The following is a 17,849-nucleotide window of genomic DNA, read 5'->3' as shown; positions in this document are numbered from 1 at the left end:
GTGAATATGTGAAAACAATACGATCAACGAAGGAAAATATTGAGGAATTATCAGCATCGAGTTACTATGCGGTAGAACTTGTTAATATCAAAAGAGCCCCAATTCGCATGTGTTATAAATTTGCTCATGTTACGCTCGCGTAAAATCAGATTTTTACTTCATATGCAAATGCACCTTCTATATGTATTTATATTTGCAATTGTTCATCGGAACATATCGTTCATACATTTTACTTTAGTATAGAATTGTTATTTTTTTCCAAATGTATTCAAAGACTCGTGTCAATGAAGCGCCACAGTCTGATAAGTGAATTGATCTATTTTCGTGTGCTTTGCTCTTCTCTCACAAACACTATTACCCCATTTTTACACGTGGGTTTACATATACTACTACAATGGCTAGCTTCCACCTTCACCTTAAAGAAGACGCGCTCCATGGCGTCCCCGACTCTACTTTTCATCAGTTGGCGAATAATTCTCTCTGCATCGGTCTCAGATGTGTTCAGTGCTTTGCAGTGCTTTTCTACTTTTCCCGAGTGCAGTAGAATCGAAGTTCGCTAATCGATAATTTTAGGGATGTTTTCCAGTGTTTTTATGTTCCCATGTGAAATATACGTGAAGGAAGTTAAATAAAAAGTGACGGCTATGGGCTTTCATGCTTCTGTTCAGTATTGTTTGAGTGTTTCACCCAACCAGTGTCTTTCTAATGATTCCCGGTCGTATAGAAAGAGTGGAAAATCTTCAAGAGTACTGTGCAAATATTCACATCGAAAGCGAAAATCGAAAAATGCGCCTTTTTTTAAGCGTTTTGCATCGATTGGTGAGGTTTTTTTTTCATAGGTGGGCTCTACTACAAGTGTTAGCGATTTCCAGGAATATATCCCAAAAGTGAAAAGCCTCAAAAAGGAAGCTTTGGCGAGGTAAACGATCATTTAGCAACACCATCGAGACAGCACTCAAGTTATGATCTCGCAACACAGGAGCCAATGAAAACACCCAAGGTTCTTCTCAGAACCATCAAAAGTTTCATAAAGAGTAAATTGTTCGAGCCAACTAATCCATTCCCCGGGTAACTTCACGTACAGGTAACTTTATCTTAGGAAATTCAAATTGACAGCCCTTGGGTCAGTCCCACGTCATTCCGGTTATGTCCCCGACATTAAACCCCCATCTTTTTTACTTGCCGAATTTTTCATTTTGTACTTTTTGTACTTTTTAAATTTAGTCTTGTGCACACTCATCGTCTTGTTGAGTTTTTCAAATGTACAGCAATAATATTTTTTACTAAGATATTAGTCATTCTCAGGGTTGCCAAATATACAGAATATTCTGTATTTTAACAGATTTTTCGCCAAATTTCAGATACAGAATCTGTATATACAGAATTACAGATTTTCTGCAAAGATACAGAATTTAAAGATATTTTATCAAATTTAAATGTTAAATTAACTACGGTTCATTTTCTCTGTCTACCTTCTTACTGATAAACGTTGGTTTTTTTATTGTTGAGTCATGAAGATATGTACCTTGATTTATAAAAATGTTGAACCATATGAAATGTCACCTCACTTCTTCATTCTTGCTAAGGATGTTTTTAGGACACTTTTTGATAATTCCACATTCATCAGCTTGTGTTGAGTGAATATTCTGGCTTCACAATGCCAACAAAACAAAGTTCTGAAATCGGTTGGCTTCTACAATGATGGACTCCATTTTGAAAGCAAAGAACTATGTATCGACTCAAGGTGGAGCGTCAAGGATGGAATTGACTGAAAATTTGAGAAAAGCAAAATTCAACAAAACCATGTATGAACATCATACAATTTATTATGAGAATTTATTTTTTTTCATGATTCATTTTGTACGTACTGATACGACTTAAACATACTATAAATAAGAACAATTAATTCAAAATGCAAACAAATCTTTTTTCCAATTTTCCGTTAGAATTTTGATACAGATTTTTTTTGCTAAAAATACGTAACACAACTTATGGAGCATCTTAAATATTTGAAATAAGAACTTGTGTTATTTTATAGGGGTCGATATTCAGACGCCATCGACTCCCAAAATCAATTTTTGTCTGTCGACCCCTGGGAAACCGAAATCGACCCCACGGGGTCAATATCGACCATTTTGAGAAAACCTACTGTAGAGGGTGGTAAGATCAAACACCCCATCATTCTAGAAATTGAGAAGCAGCTGAGAGATAGTAATGCGACCCTATGTCAGATTCCGGATCACACCGGGATCCCAGGGAATGAGGAAGTCGATCGCCTTGTTAACGAAGGGCGGAGAGGCTCCATTAGCAATATGGGTATACCTGGTGAAGATCTCATTAGAAGGGCGAACAATTCCATTCTCCTCACTCGGGAGGCTGAATGGAATCATGAAAGGGACTTGTAGAACCAAAGCATCAACCGGTAAATGGAAGGACAGGGCCAACACGCATAAACAGCGAATTCTCTCACGTCTTCGTATCGGAAATACGTGGTTGACTCATAACTTACTAGCAAGGTGTCTGCAGCTGAATCTCGAAATATATTATGTGAATCACTGTTACTATTTACCTTGAACATTTGAATTACTTTTGCTATAAAATCATGTGAATTATTTCAAGATCATATGAGGTATTACACCCACTGACATTTGACAGTTAGCAGGAAATGAAATTCTCTACAAATCCTATCATATAACATGATAGTATAAAGGGTGATTAGTAGAAGAATGTAGTTCAGTTGAAATAAAGCTAACCTCTGCAACCTCTGAAAAGGTCTTTTTTGAGAGTGGTTCGACATAACCGCAAAGTGCTAGTGCTTGCATCGCGTAATTTGAGTGAAAACTCCTCGAACGAAACCGCGTCTTGGACACAAGGAAAGAAGAGCCTCCTCACCTGTTGCGGCACCCGCCTGACAGTGGGGCATATTCCGTCCGAGCTGTGGACCTCCGTAAAAGGTACGGCTTAACCGGTGGCCTAGATGTCGAATTGCAAAACGACACACGGAAAGAAAGATACACTCTGGATTTCCTAACTAAAAGAGGCTAACCTGATGCAGTACATTTGATACTGTAATCAATCTGTAGGGTTTGAACGCTTACACCCTGGTATTATGTACCAGAGTAACTAAAAGAGGCGCCTGCGCTTACCTGAAATGATTACCTGTAAGTATTGTGTAACTTTCAGTGGTAGTTCTGTTACAAGAGGGGAAAAGGGGAGAATGACTGTCATACAGCTCAAAGTCTCTATAATCCAATTCAACAACAACCATTTTTCATGAAATTCTTCAAACATCAACTGTGAAATGGTCAGTCCCATGTAGGATTAATATCCAATACACATATATCAAAATACAACTTATGGACTTGAAATCATACTCACAGATTGCAAGCCTATGAATTTGGTAAACCTCTAAAGATTATCTCATATATTTTAAGATACGAGAGAAAAATCTTTGTGCAGCACAATGCTCTAAATATACCGGCAAAATTTAGACATTTAAAAAACAAATTTTAAATAAATATTAGAGCAGTACTGGGGCTCTAAATTCAAAATAAATTAAAAATGCCCAAAGGCCAAAACATTTTTTGTTTTCGCGCAATCCTCTTAAAAATTCAAGAAAAAATTACGCTACATGTAGAAAAAATAACACATACGAACGCATTTAAATAAAAATTAGAGCAAAAGGGGTCTTAAAGTAATATTTTTTTACAAAATTTCGGAATGCCTGAAAATATATATAATTTTCTTTATACCACAAAAAAGTATTCTAAAAATTCTAAAAAAACACATACACCCAAAAAAGACGTAGGAAGAAATTTGAATACAAACTAGAGTAGTACTGAATCTCAAAATAAAAAAAAAATTAAAATATTTAAATTCTCTTTTGTATTTGATTTTTTAATGGAAAAATTGTATAAAAATATTGATCGATACACCTTAGTAACATGTACTTTCAGTATTTTTTTCACATTTTTGTCTCAAAGCTATTGAGAATGGCGTGAAAAAAACGAAAAGGTGCATTTTGCACCATAGATCATGGTGTACCATATAATGACTCAAATATATGGTACTACTGCCAAAATGGTTTATGAAGTACCTCATACAATATTTTCCATACAGCTGGTGATTTGGATTGAGGGCACTTTTTACTCTCTTACCCAGCCAGACCCTTTGGAAATATTAAAAAAAAATTGTACCGCGCAACACTGAAAAAAATCACTGTAGCTGTAGCTGTAGAAATACATTTAAATAAGAATCAGAGTAGTACTGAATCTCTAAATAAAAAAAAAATTCAAATTTCAATATTTTTTTTAGTACTTAAATTCTAGAAGTCTCTATAATCCAATTCAACAACAACCATTTCTCATGAAATTCTTCAAACATCAACTGTGAAATGGTCAGTCTCATGTAGAATTAATATCCAATACACATTTATCAAAATACAACTTATGGACTTGAAATCATACTCACAGATTGCAAGCGGCGTGCCACTCCGTAGGAAGAATTAGTGTCGAAAATATTGCGGTAGGAGCTGCCGTGATCAATGCGATGATCCACACAACACCTATCAACACCTTCGAACACCTGTGGATAAATCCAGATTTAATCCGTTGCTTGATGCAGACCAAACAATCCACACTCACGTCTTCGTGATCCTCGGCTTGAGCGGCCACATAATCGCCAGGTACCGATCGCCACTGATCGCGACCAGCGTGTACGCACTGACCAGCACGGACACCGCTTGGGTATAGTTCACCAACCGACACATTATCAACCCGAAGGGCCAATACTGAAGCACAAACATCGAGATGAACGTGAACGGCACGCAGAACAGCATCATCAACAGGTCCCCGACGGCCAGGTTGGTGATGAAGTAGTTCGTGACGGTACGCATTCGCGGATGGGACTGCACAATGAACAGCACGATCGAGTTGCCGATCACTGCCGTCACGAAGATCAACACGTACAGGAAATAGCTGATGAACTCAAAGTACAGTCCCGCCCAGTGACCGTGGTTACACTCGACGGCCGACACGTTGAACAGCGTGTAGTTGGAGCGGTTCTTCCACCGTTCGCTCAACTGTTCGATGTAATTTTGCTCTTCCGGCGAGAAGGGATATGGAAAATTGGGTGCATATATCTCGTACGTTTGGTTGATTGCAGGAATCGAACGGAGTTCCTCCGTCGTGGAGCTTTCGTTCGTTGACGTGTCATTGTGCCAAAGTTTGAAGTAATCCGAATACTGGATCGAGAATGGCAAACTCATTTTGACTCGGACGCGGAGACACTATAATATCAATCCGAAGAAAACAGCTAATGAGAATTCTAGTCCATCGTTCCAGAGATAATAGATAGAGTATTGTCGTGCATGGTTCTCCGGACTTCGAAATAAACCTATAAAAATAATAGAAGAGAGAACGAACGTTAGAGCGCTTGTTAAATCGATGTTTGTACATTCAAATATTTACTAATTATCTATCTATATCATTGTAGATGACTGTTAAAGACTAACTGATAAACGCTGTTTTCGGGTTCACCTGGGTTTTACAGTAATCGGACTATGCATTTGGGTAAACAACATTTGTCTGCACCTTTTGCGGTACCATTCGAATTGGCCTACACGTTTGAACCACTAAACAATATTTTGAGTGCAAACAAATCCAAGCTAATCACATCTCACCTTCTCTGCTGGGCGCATCCCCCTCAAACCCCAGCTTTGTCCATTGAGAGCTACCGAGCTAGAGAGATGCACCAACTCAATCTCATTTACAATGATGGTGCTTCTTGCTGCCGTCGGCCGAGCGACGGTTGGAATTTTTACGATGTAAACATTTCGCATTTACGATTATACATTGTTTGCACGATAAATATCCTGGTTCACTCGTATCTGCGTTGCTATTTGGTAGATAGGATCGCAGCATTAGGGTGGATTGTTGATTTTTTTTTGTCTGTGCTCTCCTATGCTTGACCTTCACGTTACGATATCCTGTGCCGTAAAACTGCCATAAAGTAAGCGCAAATGATAAAATAAAAATAACAATATACGTTTCTACAGTCTCAATTTTTACTCACCAACGCTGCCAACGGAAATCGAAGTGGTTTTTCCGTTGTCAAAATTCGCCATCGTCATAATATTTTTTACGTGCTGCGTTTCGATTATTACCGACGTTTCAGTCTAATTTTAATTAAGACAATGTTAGAAGTATAGCTCCACCATATTCAGTTATACGATTGGTCTGCAGAACACATAGCCCCAAACAAAAAAAAACTTCGAAAATCGTGCCATTGAGTATCGAGTATACACTTGGAAGTAGTAAATTTCCATTCCGTTTGTTAGTTTTTCGACTTTATCTAAACAAACTAACGCTTCACTCCGTCCATCCCCAACAGTCGTAAAAAACACCATACCATTTAGTATCTTGTCTGGAACAGAACATTTTGACGTGGGACTACGTCTAACCGGAGTATATGGAGGGTAAAATGAAAACCTAGACACAGAACATGCAGGAAAAAATGAAGGATTCCGAATACTTATAACTCGAACATTTCTTACTGGATCGGAAAGATGTTTGCATCAATTGATAGGGAATATGGCTACGCTTCTATCGCTATTAATAAAATGTTATTTTTCATTAGATAAGCAATTGAATAACTGTAAAATGTTAAGCGTTATCAAAAGGCCCTAACTACCTCGTTTTGATTGGCCCGATTCACGGTTTCCCCAACACAGCCATCAAAACCAAGCAGCGTTAGAGAAATCGGCATTGCAAATACTTCAAAGTCTTGGGTATTTTTGTTCCGATTGAAATGTGTTTCCCCAACACAGACTTCCAATCCATGAAGCGTGGGGAAATTGACATTACGAAGACATGTATGTCGGGGCCATTTTTGTTCCTACTATATTGTGTTGTCCCAACACAGACTTCAGAACCAAGGTGTCTGGGGAAATTGGCATTGCAAATTCATGCAGATCGGGGTTTTTTTCGGATGAAATGTGTTTCCCTAACACAGACTCTAAACACAAGGAGCGTGGGGAAATTGGCATTGCGAATACATTACGGGGGTATTTTTGTTCCGATTGAAATGTGTTTCCCTAACACGTACTTTAAATCCATGGAGCGTGGGGAAATTGGCATTGCGAATACATGCAAGTCGGGGGCATTTTTGTTCCGACTGAAATGTGTTTGCCTAACACGTCATAATAACAAACGTAAAAGGACTGTCATTAAATTTACTTGTAACGAACAACATAATCTATCACAATGCGTGAATTGTCCTTATATGTCATTATCCTTTTACTATATTTTTACTCACAAAGCAAATATATTGAATTCGGAAATTGTTTCATTTTTGGAAGCATCCATACCTCTAACGCTAAAGATCACGAGTTAAATTCTCACTCCCGACATTCTTCCAAAAATGGAAGTAAAAGTGACGAACCAGCTAAATGTGTCGAAAGTCACTATAATAGAGAAAAATATTTTTCCATTCAATCAAAAATTTAATCAATGCAAATTAAAAAATGATTGCTAAGCTAAGGTAGTCCCACATCAACCTTGCGGTTATATCATAGATATAACCCACCCATTTTTCGAATGGAATTCCAAAAAATCTAATGTTCTAAAAAATAAAATAATCCAACGAAGTATAAAATGAACAAACCTTGATAAAAATGTACGAGAATCTCAGGAATCAGGAATCATTGAATTCAGTTTGATTCAAAATGCACTAACAGGCTTAATCAACGAACACATAACGAATAGAACAAATATCGGAGCTCTTCACAGCCGAGAAAGAGAAAAGAGTATTCTAGTGTAGAAACATGATTTTTGGACGCAAATTGGATAAATAAATCAAATAACATTTTTTCATTGTTTTAGACTTGGACAGATTCATCATTTTGGCCACATCCCGGACCGAATAGAACATCCATTCTGACCGCATTTCTCCTTCCGTTCGACGCTCAGAGTTTCGTAGCAACGTTTAATCACACGACTAACCGTTCACTGCACGATTCCGAGTTGTTTTCCGATGTCCGATAAAAGAGTTGAGGATTCTCCAGGTGCTTGCGCAAAATCAATTCGTGATGTTGCTTTTCAGGTGACGCCCTTTTTTTCAATTTTAGTAAAACTGAATGCGATAAAATACTGTATAAGCAATACACTCTAAACTACTTTTACCCAAATGTTCAAGATAAAATACAGAGATGCAATTTGATGCAATTTGGTGTGGGACACCCTTTAGATTCTTAATCAGTGAAAACGCCGCTATGGTATGAACCTCAGACAAGCCAAAAAATGTGGCGTCAGTTTGGAAATGAAAAGGAGTTTTTAGCACAATTTTTCTGATGATTCCAATTTTAAAAAACTAAAAGTTGGTTACATCTGTGATATAACAGCAAGAGGATAAGATAAAAGAGATAAGTAATAAGCATTTAGCTCTCAGACATTTAATCTTTCGAATAAAGTGATTGTCATACTACTTCGTTTAGCCGGGAAAGAATTATCAACGATCAAAGGAGGAATCGATTCCTCTTCGGAAATGTCCAGCCAAATAATACCCCCTCTCCAACCACCGATAATTGGAATCATCCATCGATAGCAGCATTCGTGGGCATTCGATAATAGAACTGCTGCTGTAACCAAAAAATACGGCTTCGTTCAGTCCGGCGGCAGAAAAGAAATGGGATTCTGAGAGAAAAGCATAGTGCTTGTCGATCCAGCGAGCCCGTTCTCATATCACTTCGCAATCACAACTAAATGGATTTCTTCCTCTTCTTCTTTTTTGATTACAGAGACTTTGAACGTTTGCAGTTCATTCGTTCCATGCCCTGAGAAGGGTCCTTTATCTTTGAATCTACTTTGTTTATCTGGAAAGAATTATTAACACTCGAAGAGGAATCGATTTCTCCTCGAAAATACCCAGCACAAATAATACACCCCTCCCCGTCAGTTAGAATCATCGATGGATTATTGCATTCGCCAACAAATGATATTAAACTCATGCTTTAATCAAACAATATGATTTATTTGATATGGTGGAATACTCTCTACACCATATCAATCATTACATTTTCTCCGCTATCAAATGCGTAGCCAATGTTGCCATTTGTAAACAGTCTGTATCGAATTGTGATCCACATTTTGATTTCCGCTAAACCGCTTAAAAGCTGGCTGTTACCTAGAATCACAATTTTCATTATCAGATGACCAATTTTAATTACGAATGACTTTTCATAAGGGTGTATCCAAAATCGTTTTTGGCAAAAAAAATCATAACTCGACATTCGAATTTCTGATCAAATTATGATGTAAAGTTGTTGGAAAATTAATGAACTATTTAGGGAAAAAGGAAATTTAGGAAAGTTTACAAAAAATCTAATTTTTTATTTGCAGAGATTTCAAAAAAGTTTCCAAAAACAGGGTTTTGAAGTGTTCTACAAAATCTTCTGTAGTAAGTATATATATATATATATATATATATATATATATATATATATATATATATATATATATATATATATATATATATATATATATATATATATATATATATATATATATATATATATATATATATATATATTTCCAGACACATTGTTAGCCAGGTTTTACCAAAAATACAACACGCTAAGCCTCGGAAGGAACGATTTATTTAAAAGTATCAAATGATGTACATTCCACCTTCATGCGTTTATTTTTCATGGAGTTTGTTTCTTCAGAATTTCAAAAAAAAGTTTTCGGGGAAAAAAATTTTAGTTTTCTTCTAATTTTCCAAAAATTTGGTTAATATTTTTTCATGAAAACATATTTCATTCTTTAACCTAGAAATTGTAGATCTTATAGTTTTTAAAGTAAGATTTTTCGAAAAAAAATTTAAAAAAAACTCAAAATTTTAAAATATTTCTCACACAAAATCTATTAGACCTACAAAATTTTAGTCAAAGAATGAAATGTAGGAAATTATTTATGTTTTCATTAGAAAACATGAAGCAAATTTTTGAATAAAAAATTCATTGCAAAAAAATATTTTGAAAATTAAAATTAATTTTTCATGTTTTTTTTAACTCTGAAAAAATAGATATGAATAGCCCATACAATTTCAAACGAGTCACCAATACATTGGAAGATCGGCAGTTTTACAGGGAAAAAGTTTTTCTAGAAACAACTTTTTTCATGTTTTCTTTGAAAAATTACTATTAATGTTTAATACGTAACATTTTTGTGTATTAATTATCGCGATTTACATGCTCTGCTAACTTTTTTTCTATTCAGAAACATGTCAAGAACATGTTAAACACGATAATTCACACACAAAAATAAAACGAGTAAATCATTATTTTTTCAGGGGTCTCCATACAAAATTGCCCTCTATTTCAGAAACTATAAAAGATAGATAGTTGACGTCTTCGAAGAAAGTTCATATTTTAATAAGTTCTAAAATTTGTCAAATACACTATCTTGACTTTAAACAAATTTAGGATTAGTTGTAATTTTTTCAAAGAAAACATGAAAAAGTTGTTGTTAGTAATACTTTTTCCCTGTGAAAGTGCCCATCTTCCGATGTATTGGTGACTTGTTGGAAATTGTAAGGACTATTCATATATATTTTTTTGAGAATTTTAAAAAAGTACATTTTTGAGTAAAATGCATTTTAATTTTTGAAATATTTTTTTGTTCAGCGAAATTTTTTTTCAAAAAATTTTTAGAATTTTTTTATTTCCTATTTTTATCCTTTATCCTTTGACCCATTTTGTAGGTATTATAGTTTTTTGTTATTATTTTTTGTGAAAAACCAAAAAAAAAGAGTTGCCCCTTTCAAAAAAGTAGTCTAAATCTTTTTTGAATATTTCAAGTATGCAAAGTTACTTAAAAGACCCATGTGTTTACACCAACAACGTTTCGCTGATATCTGAGATGGTGCTGCCAACTCCTAAGACGAGTTGGCATGAAATTCGTCACATACATTCTGTCATATATACCGGGAACATTTTTCGAATATTTACTTTTTCCAATTAGTACTTCTGTCAGTAGTCTTAATGTCAATTTTGAGCGCGATTTGCCATTTATTTTGTTTTTTTTTTTGCTCGACGATTTTTGATATGATGTTGTCCATTCGGAATTCCTTCCGGAGGTAAAAACGATCAATAATGAGTATTACCTTACTGGACAGGAAAAAGACCTTTCTCATCAGTACTTTTTAAATCTGTACTGAAATCTTTACCACTAGAATGTAAGCCCTAATTGACTAATCTTTTTGATGATACTTATACATACTCTTGCTAAACTTAGACTGCTTATTCAGCCATTCCATGCCAAACCGATATACTGGTTCTCAGATTTTCGTGAAAAGTGGTAGAATTGTTCTTCATCGCAATCAATTAGACCAGTATTTTTTTATTTTTTCGTTAATGTGATCATTTTCGTTATAGGATGTTCCGAAATATCGCTTTGTTTCATTTTTTTTGCTAAAATGGCCTTTTTCAAAAATTCATAACTTTTGAACTACAAGACCGAATCTGATGATCGACATATCAAACATACGAAACATACTTCACTTGCTGAAAATTTAAATTTTGTTTTCATAATTATTGATTGTATTTGTTTTGTATGGTTTTCATGGTCTCGAGACCAATGGCACTGTATTGTTTTATTTTTTTTTTTCTAGAAACCCGATTTTTTTTACATAAAATATCTCTGGTTTTGAGATATTTCATGTAAAAAATCCTCAGCTTTCTAGAAAAAATATTAAAAAAAATATAGTGCTCTTGGCCCCGAGGCCATGAAAACCATGAAAAACAAATACAATGAATAATTGCGAGAAAAAGATCTATATTTTTATATAAAATGCTATCTCATTGGCTTCAATTTGATATATCGATCATCTAAATCGGTTCAGTGGTTCAAAAGTTATGAATTTTCTAAAAAGTCATGTTTGGGAAAAAGTTGAAAAATGGATTTTTCGGACCACCCTAAAACGGAAATAGGCACCCTAACGGAAAAATAAAAAAACGGGTCTAATTGTTTGCGATAAAGAACAAATCTACCACTTTTCACTAAAATCTTAGAATCACTCTATCGGTTTGGCATGGAATGGCGGTATTATTAGTTATTAAAAGTTGCAAGCTTCCCCACGAATAGTTAAATTGGGTCCATCGTTTCGTTGCTGATCCGATTTAGATGCTTAGTTTGTTGTTGTTATAACCAGAAAAAGTTTGCTCGACGGTTACCAAAGAATAGTGAGATAGATAGTGAGAATATGGAAAACGTGGAATCGATACGTTGATAATGCGAATCCAACTCTTTCCAGCCATCCGATTTTTATCCACTAATCATGCACCTGTGTGTGTCTCTATCTGTATTTTAGGACGTAAATCTATAATCTGTACCGTATAGAATCTATACCGAGAATCTGTACGTGTGGCAACACTGGTTACGAAGCGTTTGAGAGTGAAAATTCGTCGCAAACAGCCAGATATGTGGGAGGATAGCACTTGGATTCTGTACCATGATAATGCACCAGCTCATCGATCGATCATTGTGAACGAATGAACGAAACTCCGAAACTCAAATTACACCTACGTGGGACACCTCCCTTAGAAAAGAAATATGATCAATTTCTCCGTATCGAATGACGGAGTTTTTTTCATGTTTCTTTATTCAAAGCTTCAGGAGCTTCATTGCAAAACCGAGTAAATTTAATTATAGCACAATTCACAGACACATACGTGACTCTATGTTGTCCAAGTATTTTGATTTCCCTTCATAACAGTAATCGAAGAGAACTAAACAGGGCGGGTATGAAATAAATTGAAACAACATAAAATGTATTTCTAGAGGATGAAGCCTGTAATAAGTGTCGCATGACTCTCTCTATGTTTAATTTCAATTTTCGTCTAAAATATTTTCAGTCATAATACAAAGAATTTTGATTTTGTCATGCCCAACTTTCCATAACCATTTTAGGAAATTTAAATATTTGGTATGTCACAGTATTCATGGTATATTTTAAAATCAATTTTGATATTGGTTCTCCGTTTCTTGTAAATTTTTAATCAATTCTCGAAAACCGTTTGAGAATTTCCATCCTTGGTGCGGCTCCAAAAGCCAATGCGCTGTCAAACGTGAATTGTTCACTAGCCGAAAGCTGCAATGTTGTGATTTTTCTTAGCAAAATAAATGAGAAATAGACGCTATTTGCAATAGTGCAAAGGAATTCATCAAACGAGAATTCACGCTCGGATGAAGTTGAAAAATGTTCATCGTGATTCCTTAATTTCAAATATAAATTTTAAAAGCTTATCATAATGTAATGATAACGGCTAGTGGAACAGTCGAAAGACCGCTGTGTGTGTTTTACACCAAGCCCCCGCTACGGTTTGTTATTCGGAAAACCGCGCGGAAACCCACCTAGTGTGTTTTCAAACTTACCGCAGATTGGACAGACGATGAAACTTGACAAGTGGGTGCAGCACCAATTGAACGAAAATAAAAAAAATCTTCGTTTACAAGTTTATCCTGCGCTGGTTTTGTCCAACGTCCCTCAAATGGATAACAATATGCTATGAAAACTGAGTTCTCTATGACAACCAATGACGTTCAGCTTAGAGGTTGAATCACGGCAAAACTTCAGATCTTTTTCCAGAATCGAATCTGTGTCAAAATAAAACAATGATAACCATGTGGTAGTCTTTTTTTCCTAAGGCTGGATTCATACATCAGAGCTATTTGGGAACGATTACAGAAAAAAGTACATGAAAATCCCGACCACACACCATAGTTACAACTTACCTATCGATTTCCACTTCTTAAGTACAGTAGAGCACCGTTTATCCGCGAAAGAAAGTTTCGCCAAAAATTTAAAATTCCTATTCACGAAGAAACCAATTATTATGCAAGCGCCAAAAACGAGGAAAATATAATATGATGTTCCTATAATGGGAACGTTGAATATAACTGACGGGTTTGTTGGATATCGCAATTCCATAGAACTTCCCGAAAAAAAATCAAGATAATAATTAGGTAGCATACACAATAATTTGAGTAAATAATCATACCCTTTACTTCGTAAAAAACGCGATACATTTTTTTCTTCGCCATAAGTTTTTGAACTACTTTCATTTGGAAAGAGAGGGTGGAAGAATTTGATCGACCACTTGAAAAAGGTTATTGTAATCAAATTCCACCAATCAAGAGAAATAAGTCCAATGCCAATAACAAACTACCCGAGCTTAGAGCACCTGCAAAAAAATCAAAGACGATGAAACGCCAGCTTTATTACATGGCGATTCAGCTCAAGCGTTAAAATAACTCGAGAAAGAGTGAGTGACTGGAGCAACTATTTCCAAATCATCTGAATATGGCATCTATGAACGTTTCACTATCAAGGCTTCCTCGCCTTCTAGGCTAAAGAGAAAAATTACCAGTGAGTTAATATGAACGGAGATAAAAATGTGGATGTATTACTACAATCCAAAATTCAAAAGAACGGAGGTAGACCCAAGACAACCATCAACATCGCAGCCTGAACTTCGGTTGAACAAATTTTAAGATAATTTGTTGCAAAAAAGCAGCATTTGGGAGTAACTAGCGCAAGATTATTCTCCTTCCCGATAACTTTCGGCCACACACTGGAAAAATTGACAAAGGAACACTGGCGCAGCTCGATAGGAAACTAATAGCTCTTTCTGATTACCAGGTGGCGCATCGCTCCAAACACGATGTGATCGTTATGTAACAAAACTTCATTTTAAGTCCTAAATAAATTTTCGCATCCCTTTATGCATTCTTCTTCGAACACATTTTCTCATGGGCTCGATTTGAAAAGGGTGTGCGAGCTGCCTGAATTCTAGATTATACGGTATCAAGGAATAATCAAGCCAGTAATAACAATTAATGTGGATGGAGGACCTGACGAGAACCCTCGTTTTAAATGGGTCATAGATTATTTCAATTTCTCATTTAATCAATTGAATCTTGATGCATTATTCGTTGCTACAAGTCCCCCGGTCGCAGTGCTTTCAACCGAGTTGAACGTCGGACAGCTCCTCTTTCCCGTGAGTTACCATGTTTAATGCTTCCTCCTGATCATGGGGGATCTCACTTGGATTGAAAACTCAAAACAAGGGACCCGAAAGTGGAAACGAAACATTTTGAGTATGCAGAGGAATCACAGATGTGTGGAATACCCTAGCGACCAGGCTAATCCGTAGCGCGTTGTATGGAAACCATCTACCGTGTTGTATGGAAACCGCGCTATAATAAACTCAGAATGAGTACAAATCAAATCATTCGTACCGCGTAGTATAGAGACCAATAAGAGATCATAAAAGGAAATGATAAAAAAAATAAAACAAAAAGTAGATGGGTCTGAGCTAGGATTGGGCGATCTTTAGAAAAAGATCGATCTTGACGGATCGATTTTCTAAAAGGCGTGAGGATCAATTCACTGATTAAATCGGTACCAGAGAATCGATCTTTGCTGAATCGATCTTTGGGAAATCGAATGCCTTTTTTTCCTATTCATTTATTTGTTATTTATTTATTTATTTGTCATTTGTTATTAAATATCAAAAGCATTTTATTTTTTTTATATTCATTTAATTAAATAAATTAATTGAAATTTTTTATTATAAATTCAACAATTGATATTCGTTCAGAACTCCCATAAAATCCAACCGTGCCATACGTCCCAGACGTATTATTTAGTCGAAACCCTAACAGTAGCCCAGTTTTAGAAAAGAAAGAATTTTGTCACAATTTTCAATGTCAGCCTAGTAAATGTGTTTGTGTAAATATTACTTTTGACCAATTGTTCTGTAATGATCAAACTTACAAAACTGCTTCTTCTACATTTACGATCATTAATTTAAAAATCTGAAAAAGATCCAGTGTTTATAAAATTCGTCAGATGGTTTTTGGTTTTTGGATTAAAATCAATGTTCACTGAAAAACATGTTTCCAAAAAAAATCTATTATCAAAAAGATCGGAAAGATCGAAAAGAAAAGATCGATTTTCTCGATTTTTTGGAGTACAAAGAATCGATCCAAAAAATCGGAAATCGAAGAGGAAAAGATCGATCTTCTAAATATCGATCCAAGATTGCCCAATCCTAGTCTGAGCCTAGGGGCACGGACGGAAGTTTGACGTAAGGCTCTAATTGTTCGGAACAGTTGTTTTTTTAAATGTAATTCTTTTCATTATTCAGAAATCTGTTAGTTTAATTCTTTTGAAACTCTAAATAGTAGCCCTGAAAAGTAGCTTTTTCGGTGGAATAATGTTCGTTTGCAGACTATCACAATCAAGTCGTATTGGTTCTACTACTCAATCTATCATAGAAGGAATTGAGTCATTGAGAATTATGAATATGAGTCATGAAGATTAATATTTCATTTCGTTTCATTTTTGTGATGCGATGTAATGCCGATCTCAATAGGTTCTCGCATTATAATCGCTGCCATCCTCCTAGTATTGATATCATTTTTCGCTGTACAGCCCGCAGCTCGGAAGACACTCGCTTAGGATGTTCGTCACCCCGTCATATACAGAAGTCATTCCCTAACTGGACTATCTTCAACTGGACTTATCTATAACAGGGCGTACGTTAACTGGGATACAAAGCAGTTATGTATCAATAGTAGATGTTATCTTGAATTCGATGTATTGCTCTTGCTGTTTTGCAGTCCAGTTAGCGAGTAAAATTCGATAAGTGTATTGATTTTTTGGCCCAATTAACGAACCACTTTTTTTGTTAAATTGTACACTTGTTTAATTATTTCCACTGTTGATGTCTCAGGCGAAAAAAATTCTGTATAAATTTGCTGTCAAATGGTATATATTATAACATATATCGTAAGAAAGATTCTGCGTAATATGCATTTGAAAACTCTTAATAAACGTTACATTTTTCGTAGAGTGACCCTCCTATATAGAAATCAGAGACGTAGTTCTTGAGCTTGAGCTTGGGTAGACTGTACAATTCGTAGTTGCTCTCCGTGATTGACCTGAACCAACCAAATTGCACAAAGAACACACAGAATGACGCTTGGGACTAGCAAATCATTCTCGTTGTGCAATTCTCGGTGATTCGAGCTTTAAATGGTCAATAACGACGCCGGCCACGTCCTTACAGTCACCAGGGGAGGGAAAGGAATGTTAGTATGATATTCGCCGCCCGAAAGCCAGAAGGGTCGCCTCTATAGCGTGGTTCCCTAGCGTTTATCATGGAAGGGATAGTTGTTAGTGGGAGTGGTTAAGAAAAATCAGGATTCACTGCGGTAAGTGATGTGATTCTAAAAACGCGAACTCCTAACTATTCGGCGAAATGAGATTTGAAGAAAATATACATTCTTATCGGACCGGTCATGCATTTCGTTATTCATCGTGCGTAGTACTTATATATTTTTCTTGACCTGAGAGGGTCATAAAAAACTCCTTTAAAAACTCTCAATCTGTAAATTTTTATTCAATCGCAGAGACCAAGGCTATTTTTGGCAACCTGAGAAGATCGCTAGGAAGACCGAGGAAATTCTTTTGAACTCGCTAAAACTGACTATGTATTTCGATGTTCGTCACTTGTACTATCTTTCAAAATATTATTCAATCGCGACAACCGAGATTATTTTCTAAACCTAAGAAGATCTTCAAGACACTGCTTCAACATTACTCAAATCGACAATATATTTTTCAACCTGGTCACCTAAGAAATTCCTTTAAAATGATAAGGTAACCGAAAGTACTCTACAATGACTCGAATCGGCGACTAATTATATGATATTTATGCCTAGTATTCTCATGTATTCTCAAATCGCGACTCTAAAGATTATTAATATTAAACTACCTAAGAAGGT

The 17,849-nt window shown here is 35.7% G+C and overlaps 1 protein-coding gene across 5 annotated transcripts in view; it reads right to left on the bottom strand.

The window, feature by feature from the left end:
• LOC129763551 (RYamide receptor-like) overlaps window positions 1-17,849 on the bottom strand; it is a 453,048-nt gene that overhangs the window by 363,870 nt on the left and 71,329 nt on the right. For 4 of the 5 annotated variants that reach the window (XR_008740961.1, XM_055762748.1, XM_055762744.1 and 1 more), the window contains exons 2-3: window positions 4,644-5,394; window positions 4,471-4,584 (exon numbers count right to left, since the gene is read on the bottom strand). Coding sequence is in view for 4 of the 5 variants with exons in the window: in XM_055762748.1 (XP_055618723.1) it covers window positions 4,471-4,584; window positions 4,644-5,266 (737 nt within the window). In the remaining variant the exon portion in view is untranslated. Of the gene's footprint in view, window positions 1-4,470; window positions 4,585-4,643; window positions 5,395-5,680; window positions 6,000-6,072; window positions 6,171-17,849 lie in introns of those variants that run through there. The other variant, XM_055762745.1, reaches the window with a different exon arrangement.

The sequence above is a fragment of the Toxorhynchites rutilus genome, chromosome 1 (genome assembly GCF_029784135.1).
Source record: "Toxorhynchites rutilus septentrionalis strain SRP chromosome 1, ASM2978413v1, whole genome shotgun sequence".
NCBI lineage: Eukaryota > Metazoa > Arthropoda > Insecta > Diptera > Culicidae > Toxorhynchites > Toxorhynchites rutilus.
Note: the sequence above shows the minus strand (reverse complement) of the source record. Positions and strands in the feature narration are given on the sequence as shown.